The sequence below is a fragment of the Pieris brassicae genome, chromosome 8, assembly GCF_905147105.1.
Source record: "Pieris brassicae chromosome 8, ilPieBrab1.1, whole genome shotgun sequence".
In the NCBI taxonomy this organism is placed as follows: Eukaryota; Metazoa; Arthropoda; class Insecta; order Lepidoptera; family Pieridae; genus Pieris; species Pieris brassicae.
The window spans coordinates 5,129,872-5,149,709 of record NC_059672.1 but is presented as its reverse complement, the minus strand read 5'-3'; the positions used below and the strand labels follow the sequence as shown (position 1 = coordinate 5,149,709).

The 19,838-nt window shown below is 35.4% G+C and overlaps 1 protein-coding gene across 5 annotated transcripts in view; it reads left to right on the top strand.

Moving 5' to 3' along the window:
• The window catches only part of LOC123712961 (long-chain-fatty-acid--CoA ligase 5), a 43,017-nt gene that overhangs the window by 19,736 nt on the left and 3,443 nt on the right, over window positions 1–19,838 (top strand). For 3 of the 5 annotated variants that reach the window (XM_045666380.1, XM_045666379.1, XM_045666378.1), the window contains exons 3-13: window positions 2,234–2,388; window positions 9,480–9,603; window positions 11,418–11,561; window positions 11,841–11,966; window positions 12,237–12,436; window positions 12,777–12,977; window positions 14,904–15,121; window positions 17,437–17,587; window positions 18,456–18,566; window positions 18,820–18,987; window positions 19,103–19,246. In XM_045666380.1, coding sequence (XP_045522336.1) covers window positions 2,234–2,388; window positions 9,480–9,603; window positions 11,418–11,561; window positions 11,841–11,966; window positions 12,237–12,436; window positions 12,777–12,977; window positions 14,904–15,121; window positions 17,437–17,587; window positions 18,456–18,566; window positions 18,820–18,987; window positions 19,103–19,246 — 1,742 coding nt within the window. Of the gene's footprint in view, window positions 1–196; window positions 431–2,233; window positions 2,389–4,714; window positions 4,931–9,479; window positions 9,604–11,417; window positions 11,562–11,840; window positions 11,967–12,236; window positions 12,437–12,776; window positions 12,978–14,903; window positions 15,122–17,436; window positions 17,588–18,455; window positions 18,567–18,819; window positions 18,988–19,102; window positions 19,247–19,838 lie in introns of those variants that run through there. The other 2 variants (XM_045666376.1, XM_045666381.1) reach the window with 2 other exon arrangements.

The following is a 19,838-nucleotide window of genomic DNA, read 5'->3' as shown; positions in this document are numbered from 1 at the left end:
GCGTTTAGATAAGACTATGAAATCAGAAGGTAGATTATGCTTTAGATATCAAATGGCGAAGCTAATGACCCTCGCAAGGCCAAAGCCCTTCGCGGATAAAACTATAAAACCTTTTAGTAATGTAGAGTGCGACTCACTTCCAACAAAATTATCGGTAAAGCGTATCATTATGACAATCGAGTTGTATGCATACTAGGTAATATTGAAGAAAAAACATGGAGTAATATATTGACGATATAATTGTGAGAAATCAAAATGGGTAGTGGAAAGTTTGGGTTCAACGGTAAAAAGGACAAAGTGGAGGATAAGACTGAGTTTAGTGTTAAGGAAAAATGTCGTAAATTGAAGAAGAAACTTAAGAAGACTGATGAAACACAGAAGACTGAAAGTGCTAAGGAGAAGACGATTTGGTGGAACCAATGCAGTGGACGTGAGTACAATTTAATTTAGTGGATAATTGCCGAGAACTAAACGATTACACTTTCTGATTTCCTTTTAATTGGATTTATAATAAACATGTATGACCCAAATTTAATGTTATGTCAGCTATATTTAAATAAGATAACTGTATTAACAGACGTATTTACAAATATTATGTCTTGTTTTTACAAATATTTGTAAGTAAATTGAGAACCTCTCAAAACGCCAACTTGTTGTTTTGTCTTTACTTCGAATCGTCATTTTGCAATTTTGTTGATTCTGCTGGTTTTGATATGTTTCCATTGCGATGTTTGCAATCAGTTACTAAAGCTATCAAATTATTTCAAATGCTAAAGACTTATTCGTTAAATCGTCCCTTCAAGGGCCGTCCGGCTTGCAACGCGCTTTGAATTCACAATGAAGGGAAATTAGAGTAGGTAACCAAGGTTCGAGCTTTTGAAATCAGTACCTATTCAAAGACAAGGTGCCGAGGTCGATACGACCTTACGTTGCCTTCAACTACATGTGGGCCCTTCTAAACATTACATTTCGACATTGATTTTCGAGTATAACCCTGTCCCTAATTTCTAACACATGAAACGGTTGCTTCACGTTGATAGAAATCAAAAGTGCATTGTGTGATCGTGAAATCTTTCCGATTTCTTTGTTTTCACTAATGCCGCTGGAAAAGTGTGTCAATGGAAAACGCGAGAGATTCCCGAGAAATCTATGCGCCCGCGTCGGTACGATGCCGTTACGCCCCTAACCACTTTCTAAACTTGCTTGCACACTTTACAGTCCAGGAACTAAATGATAGCTAAGTCATGAAAGTTGACGTGCTAACATTTCCTTATAAAGGAGATTGGTTAGTCATAACGCAGTCGACAGTACTTTGAGTAAGTCGTTTTGTACTGATTAGGAATATATGTCTTTTAGAAGAAATTGGATTACGAAATAATCTACATATTGAATACACTTAGAATGAATATGAAATATCATTGATAATACGAAATAAATTATTATTTTACCCTTGAATGACTATTAGTGTAAAACTAAATGAAACCTCAGAATACCCTAGTTGGCAATCAAATTGATACCTAGCTTGCAAAATCAGTCTATACTATATATGACAAGGCATAAGAGTCTATACTATATCCTCTATCAGCAAGGGAAATCTTTATAAGAATGCCTTAAGGTGTATCATACAAAGCACATTTTTTTAAATTAATGTGTTGTCTTGCTGTCACGGAAATGAAAATTCTGGAATACCTCGTTGCTTTGTATTTAATTTACTGGTAGAACATCAATCTTTTTCTATAATTTTGTTAAATGAAGAGTCCTCGATTTAAAAAGGCTATCGCGGAATTTAATCCTGAATCGTAATTTGGAATGATTGCTGTATAAATGAGTTATTTTGACCTGCTTTATGAGTATTGATTTTTAAGCTCAATTCATCTTACTTCAGTAATTATAGGTGTTGATTTGTGTTGATTATACGTGTTGTTTTATAATAAAATATTTTTACTGTATATAGCATTTATGCTATACAAATACAATTGTAGATAAGTATGCACTAGTTGAAGAAAATTAAAATGACGTAATTGTTAAGGTTCTAAAAGAATTTGCCTTTTTTAAAATATAACTCATTTAATTTGTCATGTATGAAGAATTTAAGAGACTTCTCAACTCGATATTTCTGTCGTCGTCTCGCTGTATAGATCAAGTTTAATCCAGAGTAAATTTTTAGGTTTGGTAACCGAACAAAAACGTAACTAGTCAAAAGTTTAAGATACATTATTGATGTTTCTTGCAGTGAGTGAAATCGACCAGTACCTTTGGATGGTAGGCGGTTCAGCTGGAGCCCTGGCACTCACGGGCGTTGCAGCAGCGTCGGCCTTCTACCTCACCACACGCCCTAAGCCTGAGAAGCCACTCGTTACATTACACGAACAAAGCTTATTGGAACCAGTAAGTGTTTTATGATGTTTACTTATTATGCAAAAGGTTTACATTACACAATTGTATATAGAAATGAAGTAGCTAAAACATAGTATGTGCAACAATATTGACGAACACAATTTTATCTTAGTCTGTCTCTTTTCATCACAACTGATGTTTACTCTTTCTTTTTTTATCAAAAAAGAAACAAAAGAGTAAAAGTAATTGGACAGTTAAATCTAAAAAAAATACTGTTAATCACATACATGTCTTAATGTTTTGACTAAATCTTTGCAAAATAAGCAATAAACACTGCAAAAAGATCAATATATATTTAAAAAAAAACAAAGTCCTTAGTTGTATACGCGTTTTTTTCCTATGCTCTTACTACAAATATTGAGCGAAAACAATAACAAATTTAACTTACAACCTTCGGTTCCATTTTGAAATAGGAAGTTCTGAGACTACATTTAAACTTTTTACTATAAGCCGCAATGAATATTTTGACACGTTTATGTGTTTGCAACAGGTGACATTGACACACGAGTTCTTTGTTTTTAGGACGTCACCGTTATAACGTAACGTAACGTAATACGTATAAATACGATAACAATTAATAATAAAAAATGCCAGATGATGTAAATAGAGAGCTTCCCTTTCAGAAATCATTGTCCAAAATTGACTTAAAGGTTTCAATAACTAATATAAAATACAACAACAGCATTTACATTTGCTAAAATAGTAACGTGCCTGCCTTAGCTGATTTCAGAATCGTTTTATTTCCGCCTACTTTGGGGATTTTTCTAGGTACTTTATTGTTATTTGTGTATATCGCAGTACTTTTTAATATATAACATATAAATTGGTCTCTGCTTCACAGCAGGTGCGTCTTGTTTCCGACAGCTGTATGTGAACGTATGATTGATGAATCACATTAATCAAAACCGCTATTTCATATTAAACCTGTAGTATAGGAACGTAGCTTATGTAATAATGAGGTGCGGAAATTGTCAATTCGATTACTATAGACATAAACATTGCTAATCAGTGTTATTGCACTGTACTATTTTGTCTCTTTCCATCAAATTATGTTTACGCAATGATGAAAAGAGTTAGACGAGTACTTCAGTGGAAACGGTGCAATTAAAATTTATATAGTTTTTATGTGTCTGTCATATTTAATTTTTGATCGTTAAATGCTTTTAAAGAAAACAAAAATTTAAGTACGAAAATGTATTCGGGATATTTTAAAGTAGCTAATTGCAAAATTCTGTAACTAAATTTTATTTGTAAATACACGTATTTAGTTTAATTTTTGACATTAGACCATGTAGACATTTAGAGCATGTCTTTCATGCGATGCGATTTTTCAAGTTAAATCGTGGAAGCATTTCAAAAACGTTTCTACAAGTGTTGAGTAATTTGAATGTTCAGACGAAAATGATAATATAGTTCATGACAGATAAAATATTTTGCGATTGCGATTAATAGGTCTATGATTGATAAGAATTTAAACTAAGCTTATGCACGTGATTTTTCGTTTAAATATTTAGTGCGTGAAAATCTACAAAAGCTTAATAAATCAATTTATTGCAAAATCTTTTATCATTATTCTCCTAATCAAGTTAACCTTTGGATTAGCTTTTACATTATTCTTTATGCATATTATTATTATTTTCATTATACTTTATTTAAGTTATAGTTAGTGTTACGTGTTCTTTTTTGTTGCTTGCACTTCTGTAGGTGTTCCTTTTTTATTGTTCCACATTAGGGTTGCCTTGAAGAAATCGCTTGCTAGCGATAAGGCCGCCTCTTGTCTAATAACTTATGTCACCTGCTTTTTTATGTGTATGTTTTGTATAAGGTAACGAAGTGTGAATAAATGAATTAATGAGATGTTTTAGGTCTATTCGCAAATAATAGTTTTGAGTTTTTCTTGATTGCATTAATTGTGATGCATTTGTTTGTTACTTTGTTTCGTACTTCTTGCACTTTCACCCTCGGGATTTCTTTTCTTCTTAGGGTTGCGCAATTGTGTGTTAGTTAGCAATAGGTAAGGCCGCCCGTAGCTTCCTGATTTATTTTGTACTCAACGCAATGAACAGTAAAATAGCTACAAAAAGGTGTCTGATAAATATTGTGTAACTTCAATTAAATGCAATTTAATCCATTTTCCACATCTTACTCGAAACGGTCAATGATCGAAATTCCCTAATGACCTAGGCTAATATATTAATACAGAAATCTCGCGAATGAATCCTTATAACGGGGTACCAAAGTTCAAGATGTCCAATACAAACACATTTGGCACTGCGCATCTTCGAGCGATATTTTTAACTCATTGTAGCAAGAGCAACCCTGGTGCTCTGATGTCAGTCTTTACAGCTCTGCAGCGAAAGTGACACAGAAGTTAAAAAGTAAACATAATTGTGATTACGATTACGCAATAGTGATGGATATTGGTTTTTGTGACTAAATGTGATTTATTGAAATGACGTGCTGTACTTGCTGTGTAGGAGTTGCGCCTGTTCGACCTCCAATCAGTCTTCTTGATCAATCTGATAGCATTAAAGTAAGTACATTATAAAGTATATTTAGGCACCAATGATATACCAATGACGACATGGAAATAGATGTGCCTTCTAGCGTATTTGAAATAAGCAGATCTGTACTTATACGTGTAAATAATTTAAAGATTTACTTTCGTTATGTATATGTGAATATATATGAGATAGCGTTATATATTATAATACCTTTGCGGCGATATCTGTGCCAAAATAACGTTCGTGTTTGTAGGCATATGACGCAAAGTCTGCGGTTTAGACTTTAGATATTATTTCCTAATAGAATTAAAAAATGGCCACAATGACGAGAGCAGCCCTAACTCAGTTTCAGTTGTTGCGGCCCACCATAGATACATTTGTTAAAATAATAACAAGTTAGTCAATTAAATTTAAGAACATTCCTCGTGGTCTCTATCTATATTCTAAGTATAATATCTATTAAAAGTGGCACGCACTTCTACAGTTCCTAAATCAGCTCAGTGTTTGCTATGTTAATAAATATTGCGTCGATGGAAATGTTTATTTCCACACCACTGAGTTATGAAGTCCTTAATGGAATTCAGACAAAGATTTATGCATTCACAATAAACATAAATTTTGTGAAAATTCAAAATAAATCAACGCAAATTATCAATTGATTTACTGCCAACATCGGGACAGGAAATGAAACAAGATACTTCCTGTTTTTTATAAACAATAATAACATTCATGTTGAGCAAAAAGATTATCTTTGAAAAACTTAATAATAGATTCGATATATAGTATATATATAATAGATTAATTCCATAATTTACAAAACTCGATGTTTTGGATCGGCAAGCATAAGGGGTTGCACAGAAAGTGGTGGAAACAGGTGTTTCCTTACCGACTACGACGCGACGGTTCTACATGAGCTACCGACGAAAGAGAGAAGGCTTATCTACACTTCAATTGGTATCCTATTAAATAATCTTTAGTACCGTCAAATCAATATCAATCAATACTTAGTGTAGGGTTTGAAAAAAAATATCTCCAGAATTAAGATAATTTGAAAATGTGGCTTTTGGTTATCGGCACATAAATTATATTGATAATTATTACATACACAGATTTTCTTATTCGGATCATTAGATTCACAATTTAAAACTATGTTTACATATTTATTCTAGCAGCCGTACTCCTCGGAGTAGGTTAGCGTAAATTTTATTAAGTTCATCCAGTAATCAATTATCAGCTCCAAATCTAACAGTTTTTAAATATCGTAGCCAAGTTACACCGTTCTTTATACGTTCGTTAATATATAACTATAACATTACTATTTCACGGTACGGCAATAACGTATCTTTTAGTTTTTCATAATGATATTTTTTTTGGCAAACCCCTCGGTCACGGGACTACGAGTAAGGTGACAAAAATGCTACTTCATATTTCTCATACAATGTAGCTTTAATGACACATGTATTTGGGAAAATACTTTTACAAAGTTTTAATTTAACATCATTTTTAGGAAACGTGTGTTTAGGTCTCGTGTCCAGCGGGTATGCGCGGGTATAATTTGTATGAATATTGCTATATTCAATTCATGTCTGCAATCTAAGTCTCTATGTACCTTATAAGAATACCTAGATGTTGTGAGAGGTTTTAGTGGGCCTTGATGAGCAAAGGTAATGGTTGACTTGTGTGTGCAAAAAAGTAAACCAAGAAAAAACCAACTTTCAAGAATTTCAACAATTTTTTTGTAAGTTTATTACATACATTTTCCCTTTATGCATTTACACAACTTCCCTCCTCCATGTGTTGATTAAAGGAGGTCTCTAATTTCTAGTTAAAAAAATTACCTCAAAACAAATTATTTCGTGCATGGCCTTAATAGATACATACTGATTTCCCTCAAAGGCCACCTCACTAGCATTTGCTGTCTCGTGGGCTCTTTTCCCCCTTTATTATAGAAAAATATTGCTCATACTTATAATCTTTTTGTAGCGGTAAAAACATGAACAAACGCTGTTTTTATTTTAACTTCTATTTTCTTCCTAATTCAGCACAAGAACTAAATCTGTTTCAAGAGCAGTTTACTTCATTTTTCTAGATGAAAATTGGTATTTATAATATTTAACAGCGTTGAAAACGATAATGTAGCAATATGGTTTTATTTTTTTTATTTCTAAAAGTAATAAAACAACTCAGAAATACGCATGTTTTTATTGATTTAATGATTTATCTTAAAACGCTTGAGTGCTTCTGAATTTTATCTCCTACGTTTTAAAACATAAAAAAAAATTGTTTACTACCATGAGCCGTAGAATTCACTAATGTTATGCGGAAACAGCTCTAGCCAAATTTTACAATGTCAAGTATTCCTGTTATAGTTTTAGATTATCAATTGAGATGTTCTTTTTCTACAAACTAGTTTCATACAAACTATTTTTTATGCAAGAATGGCCAACCGCCGTGAATAGTATTCTTGTAGACTCGTATATTACATGTTCTAATATGAATATTATGTTATCAATTTTTCCTCTTTTGTTTTGCGTATTAAAATTTGTGTTTGTAGTGAAAGTCTAAGTAGATATGTAATTATTAGTTTAACATTGCCCTTTGTTTTTCTCAGTTTAGTATTCTTCATTGTCCGTATCTGTCTGAAATATAAACAACTATACAACTATCAAAAGTATTTAATAATTGCGAACTATGAATAACCATAATCACGGACGTTAGTATACAATTATATAAATCGTTTATTCGTGATAAAAGTAATAAAACTGTTCTTTTAAAACATTCTAAGGGATATTGAGTAGGACGAATCGTGTAGATCTAAATATATTACAGACGGCATGTGTGTTATGTACCGAATTTTGTTATAAATAACTACGCTCGTGTGACCGCACAACTGTCCACACAATATTTTAAAATGATGTCTATTTCTTTACAACCTTGTCTTTCAGCCACATGAATAAATTCTAAAAATATTTGTCGTATTCGAGAATTAATGTAGCCTTATTTCTGGCTTTGGTGATGCATTATAACCGAAATATCCAAACATTCATAAACTTTTCTTATTTAATGTTTGCATCAATGCATTAACTATGAACTTATATTAGTACTAGGTGTTATTAAATCAGGTAGGTTAGTAGGAAGATAACCTAAGGCATTGAAATAGAAATAAGACTTGCTTTTGTACAATGTACTAGCGTAATTTTTCAATTCAAGCAGATGAAGGCTTTATATAACGTAACAAATCTGTACTTATATTATGAAAACTTTATTACTAAAAATACAAAACCAGAGCCAAAAAATATTTCCTATTGAAACAAACCTTATAATGGAAATTAATTGTTTCGGTCGCACCCCTCTTTTAATAGTGATAGAAAATCGATCACCCGTGCCACTTAACGGAAGTTCCCGTAGCGGAGCCGCGATACGGTTATCAAAGTTCCTGTTAAAGAACCCGTTTAAAGGTTATATTAAACAAATTAAGCGTACTTTTGTAAGATGATAATGTACTCTATATCCATCTTCATTGATATACCAAGACAAAAACACGTTTAAATTTGGGCAACTGCTATGAATACATCCCATTAATGGGACGTGGTTGTATGGAATTCCGACATTTTTAAAATTAAAGGCATGAATCACACGTGAGGCGCAATCTATTTAACAATAAAAATAGTTAGTAATACTAACGAATTTGGGGCTCTTCTAAGTAGTTGATAATACATAATTAGTATTCATACAGTGTTTTGGTAAACACAATGTTGTCAATGTCTAAAAAAATATAGAATATATATTATTCTATTCTCTTCTATTATAATATTTCGAAAGTTTTTATTTGATTAGAGTTAACAGAACTTAATGACACAGTACATTAACTTTCATGAATATTATGAATTTAAAAAAAGGTGCTAGACGCTATAATTGACCCACTGTACTTAGTTAATTTGACATTGAGGGAATTTTAGTAATCTTTAATATTATATCTTCCTGATTTCAACGTAAAATAATATTTAAATGGATTATGCCCGTACCGGTACCTTACCAAACCCGTACCGGGTGTCCGCTTGTTAAAAGGATTCAGTTCTGAACAACGACCTCTATATGCTTAACGCCACCTAGGATGACCTGTCAGACACATTTCTGTGTCAGCATTTTATTAGCATTAGCCTTATTGCACTGGACTCGCAATTCGTTTGTGGGTTCGGATATCGGCCGTGCACAATTGTTTCTATGTGCGTTATTCATACTTCTTACAACGTATGAAACATATTAAATATAGTCGACATTTTTATCCTTCTAGCTATCGGAACAGCTGTTTGTAATATAGTATATTATTGGGAAGTTTAACGTTTCCTGTAGTGACCGGAAGTGATTAACATCCTACTTTCGGTATTAAGGTTGTTCGTATATGTAATGTATATAAGCTTCAATTTACATTCAATTTTTTTTTTATTTATTTTCAAAAAACGATATTGGTTTTACATCTATGGTTCACTAAATATAATGTCACATGTATTTTACAATTATAACACAGTCAATTAATATATTGAAAATTCAATCTAATTAACTTTGTAATTATTTCAGGGTCCAGAATTAGTTCGTGTATCGAAATTCTACAAAGAAGCAAAGAATGGCCGATTCCTGCGGTATCTTCACGACGACACGCGCACACTGTACGAGACCTTTCGCAGAGGTGTTAAAGAATCCAGTAAGTAACACAATTTGTACTTTACTGATTGTCGCATAATATATAAAGCGGGAAACCTGGAAAAAAATCAATTTCACCTTACCTTCATATATTTTTTTTTACAAATGTGACGATTTGATTCTTGGGTACTTTAAAGTCTTCAAAAAAGGTGGGGGGGGGAGTTCTTTATTCGGCTTTATATAATGTATATAAGTGTATGGTTTTGCATTAAGATTTAAAGCCTTTAGCTCCAAGTGGAACCGGATGGAGAAGGCCTATGTCCAATGGACAAACAAAAACCTGATAATGGAAGCATCTGATGGCTCCTCAATGTTACAATGTAAAGGCTATTCTTAGTGTTAAATCTAGGCCTATCTCCCTCAAAGATTGGATCCATATTTTCAGTACCGAAACTTAAATAAAAAAAATACATTGAAATAACGAATTTTTTTTAAAATAGTTAACTTAAAAAAACCGCGTGTCTGCTTATGGGGAAATAAGAAAGTATAGTTTAAAAGATGTAAGCGAACGGATGGGGAGACACTTGTTTTATACGAAGATTGTTTAAATGAATTTATTTAATTAAAAAGACCTAAGGAGCAGTCAGTATCGCGAACAATAAATATGGGGTACTTGACAGCCTTTCTAGACTTGATTCATACTAAGTAATAAATAACATGGACATGTAGAGGTAATTACAAACTTACAATTCCCATACCAGTGAAGGGCTCTCATTAAAGTTGTTCGCGTTAAACACAATAATAATAGTCTTTTATCATTCTTGAAGTTGTTTACATGTTTGTAACACTTGAAAGTGATTGTAAAATGTGATCTTGATGATAAGGAAATGAAAATTAATTTATAATTGCAAAAGTCGGGACTAACAATTATTGATGTACTATTCGTATAATTTAACCTTCCTTGTAAAGCTTTGTTCAAGAGATCGTTCCATGCTATTGCCTATGTAAAGAATTATATTAATGATTATTTATTTTCAAGAATATGGTGTAGGTACAATACGTAGCTGGTATAATTAGATTTTCTTCACACGCGTGCAAATTTGTCTTACATACTATTTAGCTTTGCCTTGTAATTAAGTCTTTCTTACTTGACGGAAAAGTTCCGGCTTAATAGCCCTCAGTTTTAAAATAAATACGTTGACGTCAACCTTAATATCAACCTTTCCAAAATATACATTTTATAGAAATTCCGAGGAGATTAGGCCGCGCAGCTGTTGAGGATACAAAGTTTTGTCTTCGGAGTTTATAATGAAAGTATTTGTTGAATAGTGAATTAGTTGAATTTAATAGCTAGAGTGACTTGTGTTTCTATTGTTTGCTATACTAGTACTTAGGGAATTTTGACTCCTAATACTCTGTGTATTTCGAGAAGTGAAATGTTTAATTATCATTAGGGTCGTAAAGTGTCTTGTCGATTTCTTCTCGATGTTTTGCGACAGGTATGAGCAGTAGGAAGAAACTCTGATGTATTCGATCGCATGACCTCAGGTTATCAGCTCTCAAAAGTCAAGCGCTCAATCACAAGGGAAACTCATGCACATGAAGCCTATATTTCTGGGAGAAGTATTTGCCTAGTGGTTTAAGCGCTCAACTCTAGTACCTGCGTGCTTTCAAATTGACGTCTTCTATGTGAGCATTATAACACTTGTTGTACGGTGAAGGAAAACATGAGGAAATCCTCAACACCTTAGATACAAAAAGTCGCTGATTAGAAAGAAACAAATGACCACGAAACATTTACAGAAATCTAAGGCTGTAACCTACCTGTGTTTGTTTTTTAAATTACTGTCTTTGACTGTATGTATTTTTCTTCAGATAATGGCAACTGTCTCGGGTGGCGCGAGGGGCCAAATAAGCCCTACGTGTGGCAGACATACAATGAGACCCTCCTGCGAGCTAAAAACTTTGGTTCGGGCCTGTTATGCCAAGGCGTTGCCCCAGGCCAAACCACCTTTGTCGGTAAGTACTTAAGGAATTTTGAAGTATAAAAAAAATATTCACGGTAGAGCGAGGATATAAGTGTAGATATAAGCGTCTACTCTTCGTCCTTAGACTATTAAAATAGGAATAAATAAATTAATAACATTCCTCTTTACTTTTACTAATTTACATGATATACAAGTCTTCCTTTGAAGTAAGCAAAGCCGAAACACGGCAGTGCGCACCGAAATCAAACTGTCAGTCCACACTGTAATTTTAATAATAACAGCATGTGTATAATAATGTATATTTTTCCAGGTATTTACGCCCAAAATTGTCCAGAGTGGATCATGACGGAGCAAGCTGCGTACTGCTATTCGATGGTTATAGTGCCGTTATATGACACACTAGGAGCCAACGCTTGTGCCTTTATTATTAATCAAAGTGAGAACCCCTAAAGCTCAGTTTAAATTCTGAATTCCAATTGGTTAATCTAGTGTAGTCAAGGATTTGTGGTTAGGAAAAAGCGTGTCAACGTAACTTTTTATCCATTCTTCCTTTTTTTCTTAGGATGTAAAACAATTTTAGTTACAGTAATTTAAGCTAAGTGTTTAACACATATGATTCTCCGGAGTACATTGAGCACGATTTGGATGCGATGTCTACTACAAAAATCTTATGAGTAGGGGAGAAATTAAATTATTATTTTTTCAGCTGAAATGTCTCTGGTGGTGTGTGAAGACGACAAGAAAGCTAATTTACTTCTGGATGAAGCACCCAGGTGCCTTCGTAAATTAATCACGATTAGGGAAGTGTCGCCCTCTACACACCAAAGGGCAAGGAGTCGAGGCGTGGAGATCCTTAAGTTCAGCGATGTTGAAATACAAGGAGCGCAGAAAGATCATCCCTGTATTGTAAGTAAATCGTGATTCTACTTTCACTTGTCGATATAACCATAGGTTGTATGTGGCTTTCGCAACTAGGTCGTGAATAGTTAGAACCTTTTCGAGGCAAGGTGTAAATGAATCTCAGATAACAATATGGGGCTTACTGTAGGCTTCTTAATTCCAACGTTACATAATATTTATTTTTACACCTATATTCTAAACTAACACGCACAGTTATACACAATAACTTACGAGTACAGTTGGTCAGTACCAAACTCAGATACTGACGTTATTTGCATTTATAACGGACAAGAAATACAAATAAGTTAAAAATCTATTATGATAAATAATATTAGTATTTTTTTAGCCGCCCCAGCCAGAGAATCTATGTACCATCTGTTACACATCTGGAACCACAGGCATGCCAAAGGGTGTTATGCTAAGCCATGAGAATGTTGTGGCGTCCATGTGCAGTGTGACAATGCAGCTTGGTGAACACAGGCCCACGAAACATGATGTGATGATTTCGTTTCTGCCACTCGCGCACATGCTCGAACGTTGTTGTGAGGTAAGATTTGTCAGTGTAAATGCGGGAAATGAACATACGATATTGAGTTATCATTTCAAAAATCTAGTAAACTTTTAAATTTTTTTTGGCGTGGACATATGGCATGACATTTTTATAATAATAATTCAAATCATTCGATCAAAGAACGTTTACAAACTTGTAGGTAGACATCTAAATATTAAAATAACACATGAAAATTGTAAGGGTACCATTAAAAAAACTTTTTTATCCAACATGGGATGTGATTACTTAGCACCATAAATTTAAGACAGATGTAATATTATGTATAAGGTATAAAAAAGCAGTGTTGGCCTAGTGGCTTCAGCATGCGACTTTCATCCATGAGGTCGTAGGTTCAATCCCCGGCTGTGCACCAATGAACTTTCTTTCTGTGTGCGCATTGAACATTCGCTCAAACGGTAAAGGAAAACATCGTGAGCAAACCGGCTTGCCTTATACCCAAAAAGACGACGGCGTGCGTCAGGCACAGAAGACTCACCTACTTGCGTATTAGATTAACAAATGGTCATGAAACAGATATATAAACCTGAATCCCAGACCTAAAAAGGTTGTAGCGCCATTGATTTTTTTATTTTATTAAAAAAAAAAGTTTATTGTTTTCTCTCTGTTTGTTGTAATGATTTTGTTTCGTTTTTTGTATTAATTGTATTGTTTAACTAGTTACTTTATAAGGAATTTAAAATTTGTACTGTAGTGTAGCTCTTCGAGCGCCAAGGTTAAATCCCTTATTGTTATTTTTGGGGTATTTTGTACTTTTAGTTTACACATAATATGTTAGGCAATGATAAATAATACAAAAATAGATCATAGTATTTTCTACCATAGTGACTCATACGTGTACTAGCAAAATCTACCTCGACATCATTAATTGTATACTGTAGTGCCAGCCTTCACATCAATCATTCCATTGAAGCGAGACTTGCACGAACGACAGTTAAATTGTTTCATTGACATTGCACAATTTCATAATGTAAGAAATCATGCTGAGATCCAAATTATCTGCAATTTTGACATTGACTGATGGAGTAAAATTTCCTGTAGCCTACTTATCCGCCTACTCTATGGCCGGTTTACTCATTTTACGGGCAATTAAACGTTTGAAACATCAAACTGTTTTACAATTGTAATCAATTCGTTCGATGTATTTCGATGTATGAATAAAAATTTCGAAGGATATTTTACAAGGTATGCTAAAATGATACCACTCTCACCTTGACGGCTGGAAGTCTTCCACAGTCGGTTTCATAAGGCATTTTCTTTTGCGATCTAGCGAACTCTCATCGACTCCCAGTGGGTTCTATGAGAGTGGTGGAGGGATAGTCTTCCATGAAAGATACGACTTCCAAGTGTTCAAAGAGTGTACTCCTCCCTCAAAGTCCGGCAACGCACCCACGAAAAATGTCTATGGGCTGCGATGACTGGCCTTTTTGGGCGTCCCATAGGCTCGCCCCTGTTATATAAAGAAATGTGTGCGTGTACTACTGTACACACGTATGAATTGAAACTTCTTTATGACCTTATTTTACGAAAAATGATCTAGTATATGCAACTTTACAGAAATTGGTTAAATAAACTTAAACAAGATAAAGTTTAACAAAAGGCGTTTATCATAGACATGAATACAAATAATACAATTATGTCATTTTAAATTTCATTAATTGTAATAGAAATATTACTATCATTCTTATCGTTATTATATATTTTTGTTATAAATGGCTTCGAATCTCTTCAAATCAACCGTTGTAGGGACAAGAAAAAGATGGCTCGTAACGGATAAATGTGACGCGTAACCGAAAAATGACGGTATTTTTTTGCAACGTCGATAAAGTTTTTAGTAATGTCCGCTAAAGTGTAGGTATATTTATTGCATGCTTGAGTATATGTAGCAACTTAATTTTATTTCAGAACGCTCTTTACATGGTAGGAGGGGCAGTGGGCTTCTATAGCGGTGACATTAGGAGAATAGCAGATGACTTGGGCGCACTTAAGCCCACCATGATGCCTGCTGTACCCAGGCTCCTCAACAGACTCTACGATAAGGCACAGAGTGAAATAGCAAGTTCCAAAATAAAGAAACTTCTCTTTAATATGGCACTATCGGCAAAGGAGTCTGAACTAAAAAGGTATGTTTATTAAAATTATAGATAACTTTTGGGACAGTTTCACTATCATAACTTGTTTCTACAGGAATATAATATTTAAATATAATATAATATATATATAAAAAAGCATATAACTCAGCCTCCAGGTCCTTCAAACGGGAAATCGCTGAGGCAAAGTCAGAGCACATCGCCAGATTTGGCGAGAGATTGGCCCAACTCCCTTCGGGGACTCGAGCCTTCTGGTCTCTCGCCAAAGCTGTACAAGGGAATTTTTGTCAGCCATCCATTCCACCGCTGCACAGGGAGGATGACTCGCTCGCCCACACTGCGAAGGAGAAGGCCGACCTCTTGGGCTGTCTCTTCGCGTCCAACTCGACTTTGGATGACCGAGGGGGATCACCACCGACGTTTTCGCGGTGTGATTATTAAATGCCGGAAATCACATTCCGGCAACGTGCTGTTCGCAAGGCACTATCTTCCTTGGACATTCATAAGTCGAGCGGGCCGGATGGTATCCCTCCAATTGTGCTGCGTACTTGTGCTCCTGAGTTGGCTCCTGTCCTGACGCGCCTATTCCGGTACCTGTACTCGCTCGGCCCTGTCCCGAAGTGCTGGAAGACCGCTTCGATACACCCGATCCCTAAAAAAGGCGATCGCTCTGATCCGTCCAACTATCGTCCAATAGCTATAACCTCCTTGTTCTCCAAAATAATGGAATCCATTATTAATGGCCAGCTCTTGAGGTATCTAGAGGGCCACCAGCTGATTAGCGATTATCAGTACGGCTTTCGTCGTGGTCGTTCGGCTGGTGACCTTCTAGTATACCTTACACATAGATGGGCAGAGGCAATTGAGTCCAAGGGGGAGGCGCTAGCGGTTAGTTTGGACATAGCGAAAGCCTTCGATCGGGTGTGACACAAAGCACTGCTCTCGAAGCTTCCAGCCTACGGGCTTCCCGAGAAATTATGCGTCTGGATCTCCAGCTTTCTGGCCGATCGGAGCATCAAGGTCGTCGTCGACGGAGCATGTTCCGACCTTAAACCCGTGAATTCTGGGGTCCCACAAGGCTGTGTTCTATCCCCGACCCTGTTTCTTCTGCATATCAATGACATGTTGCAACTTAGCAACATTCATTGCTATGCGGACGACAGCACTTGGGATACTCTTTACACTGGCCGGGCAGGTATTTCTCGGATGAGTACCGGAACAAACTTGTGTCTGAAGTCGAAACTCTTTTACGTGGAGTCTCGGACTGGGGTAGACTAAACCTAGTCCAATTTAACCCCAAGAAGACACAAGTTTGCGCGTTTTCCGCGAAAAAAATACCCTTTGTCGCTACTCCTCTTTTCGAAAACACTCTTCTTGTAGCCACAGCCAGCATCGGAATACTTGGCGTTGACATATCGAACGACGTTCAGTTTCGCGGTCATTTGGAGGGAAAGGCTAAATTAGCCTCCAAAAAGCTTGGTGTGCTCAGTAAGGCGAGACGGTACTTCACTCCGGGCCACCGCTTGCAACTCTATAAAGCGCAAATTCGGCCCCACATGGAATACTGTTCTCACCTCTGGGCGGGGGCTCCCCAGTACCAGCTCCTTCCACTTGACCGTATCCAACGAAGAGCGGTTCGAATCGTCGATGACCAATCCCTCTCCGAGCGGCTCGATCCTTTGGCGTTGCGTAGAGATGTGGGGTCACTCTGCATCTTCTACCGCATTTACCATGGAGAGTGTTCAGAGGAGTTGTTCGGATTAATACCTGCAGCTGAGTTTCATCATCGGACGTCCAGGCAGAATACAAAATTCCACCCGTATCACCTCGACGTCCGCCGTTCCACGACTGAGCGTTTTTCAAGGCATTTTTTGCCGCGCACCACCGCTATGTGGAACCAGCTGCCCACTGAAGTATTTCCGAACCAATTCGACTTAGGGTCCTTCAAGAAAAGAGCGTACAAATTCTTAAAAGGCCGGCAACGCACTCGCGAGCCCTCTGGCATTGAGAGTGTCCATGGGCGGCGGTATCACTTAACATCAGGTGAGCCTCCTGCCCGTTTGCCCCCTATTTTATAAAAAAAAAAAATTACAATTTATAATTATTCAATAGTTTGCCCTTCTTAATAAATCAATGACTCATGTCTATGATTTAAAAAAAAAGTTAAGTAACTGGCGTTTTAGTTTTGAATTGTATTTCTTATTTTAACCTAATTTGTCTATAATTTTTAGCAAAATAAGAGCAGGTTAAGCCTCCAATGAAGAGTTAAAGGACAAAGCTATTAAGTTCCACTATTAAAACCTTGTACACACTCCTTATATGATTCTAAAGAGTACATCATTTTACAGAGGCATAATTCGATCAGACTCAGTGTGGGACAAGTTGGTGTTCCGCAAAGTGCGTGAAGGTATGGGTGGACGTCTTCGCATCATGGTGGTGGGTTCTGCGCCGCTCGCCGGCAACGTGCTGACGTTCGCGAGATGCGCGCTCGGATGTCTGGTAAATAACATTTATCTTCATTAAACGGTACTAACTAAGAAAACATAGAAATGGATTTCTCATGTCTTAAAAGCTTTATTATTTATGTATTTCCGTCAATTCTATATCCTTGATAGGTTTTTTATTGTGAAATGTTGCTAGATTTCTAATCAAGTATTTTTTCTGAAGCGTAAAAATATTAGTAAAAAAGACTCATTACAGTACCTAGAATATAAGTGCTACAACGATTTAGGTGTAAAATCAGTCAAATTTAAAACGAAAATAACTCATGATTATTGCATATTTTGTCGTGTTTACTGTTGCCACGTTATGTCTTAATTCATCACCGTCAATATCCAGTCAAAAGATGTATGAATGTCATAGAACACCATTTAGCATTCAGCGTCTCAATTAGAGCGACTTCAAAGGGATTGCCATCTCTACAAATCATCTCCCAACCGTCAATCTGATGCGGAACTGTTATATTTAGAATATCTACTAACATTTGTGGGCTGTTTTCTGCAATAATATTTTTGAGTAATGCCAAGGTCAAGATGTGGAGTAGTTAAAATAACTACTCCATTTCCGATGTTTATTTTGGGGTTTGATCTAGTCGTTGCACGTGCCAGTGTTTTTATATTTTAATTAAAGTTTCTTGCATACGTAATGACTTATTGAAAATATCAAACATTTAAAGTTAATAGCACTGAATGCAAATCACTATTATTAACATCATAATATTCACAAACATCTATAATTTCTGGGAACAAAAAAAATGTTTTTAGTCTAATAATATTTAACTGTGTTCTCAGCTGATCCTTTATTCCTTAGTTTCCTATTCTTTCTTGCCTTAGAATTGGAAGTAATATGTTTCAATATATTGTTTCAGATTGTCGAGGGTTACGGTCAGACGGAGTGCACAGCGCCGGTGACTTTGACGGTTCAGGGAGATCACGTCCCAGAACATGTTGGGCCTCCTGTCGCTTGTTGTAAAGTGAAGGTGTGTTTCCACTGTAAATAGTACTGGCTTTGGCAGATCATTTATCATCAAACTTTAGAGAAACCTTTGGTAAACTTTGAGAAACTGGTAAACTTTAGAGAAACCTTTGGCTTACCCGGTCCATGGAAGTTACGTATACACAAATTCAGACTTTTAAGGCTGTTATTTTGTCTGTTTGATAGGATTTAAGGCACTTTTTAATTTTTTCTTCACTTCTGTATGCTTAGTATAATAAGGTATTTTTATTTCACAGTTGGTGGACGTCCCAGAAATGGAGTACTATGCGGCGCAGGGTCAGGGAGAGATTTGTGTGCAGGGCGCGAATGTCTTCAAGGGGTACTTCAAGGAGCCGGAGAAGACTAGGGAAGTTATCGATCAGTATGGCTGGCACCACACTGGTGATATTGGCAAATGGCTACCGGTTAGTTCGATCAATTTTAATTTGAAAATTAATATTAACAAATTACTATTACTACTACCGTTTTTTTTTCTAATAAGCATTTTAGAAAAAGGTTTTATATTCGATATCGTTACAGAACGGTACCTTAAAAATAATTGATAGAAGAAAACACATTTTCAAATTGTCACAAGGCGAGTACATTGTTCCTGAGAAGATCGAGAATATTTATATCAAAAGCCAGTACGTTGAACAAGTTTTCGTACACGGAGAATCATTAAAGGTAAATAATAAAAATAAGTTATCTGTTTTTGTTACTTTTGTTCTTTGGTATGTCAAAAAAGAACCTCATTCATATTATTTTTGTGGATAGTTGCACAACACTTATACTATAAACGTATATGTATATTTATTTTATCAGCTTTATCGATCAAAACCACCGGGTAGCAATAGAAAGGCCGCATTGTTTATTTCTTTAACAAGTTTTTTGTTTCTTAAATGTTTCGTTTTAAAATTAAGAATATACATTAAATAAGGATTACCGAAATTAATTAGTGTTAGTGGGAAATCAGCTCGTCACCTACAACTCGTCTATTTAAAGTCAATACCAGAAAGAATTCGAAAATACTATTTGCTCGCGGCGAGTCTTGAGTAAAATTCATTATGGTCCTAAATTTTTTTATAGGCTTGATTCATTAATTCCATCATATTCTTTCTGAATAATTAAAATTCTTTATGTTAAATTGAGACCGGCAATCATTTCAAGTAGTAATAAATTTAGCAACGCAAAGTTAATAATCGTAAAATGTTTTTAGTGCGCGAGATGTTTATGCCGTTTTTAAACCCGTATATTTTGCTGAGTAGACTCGTAAATC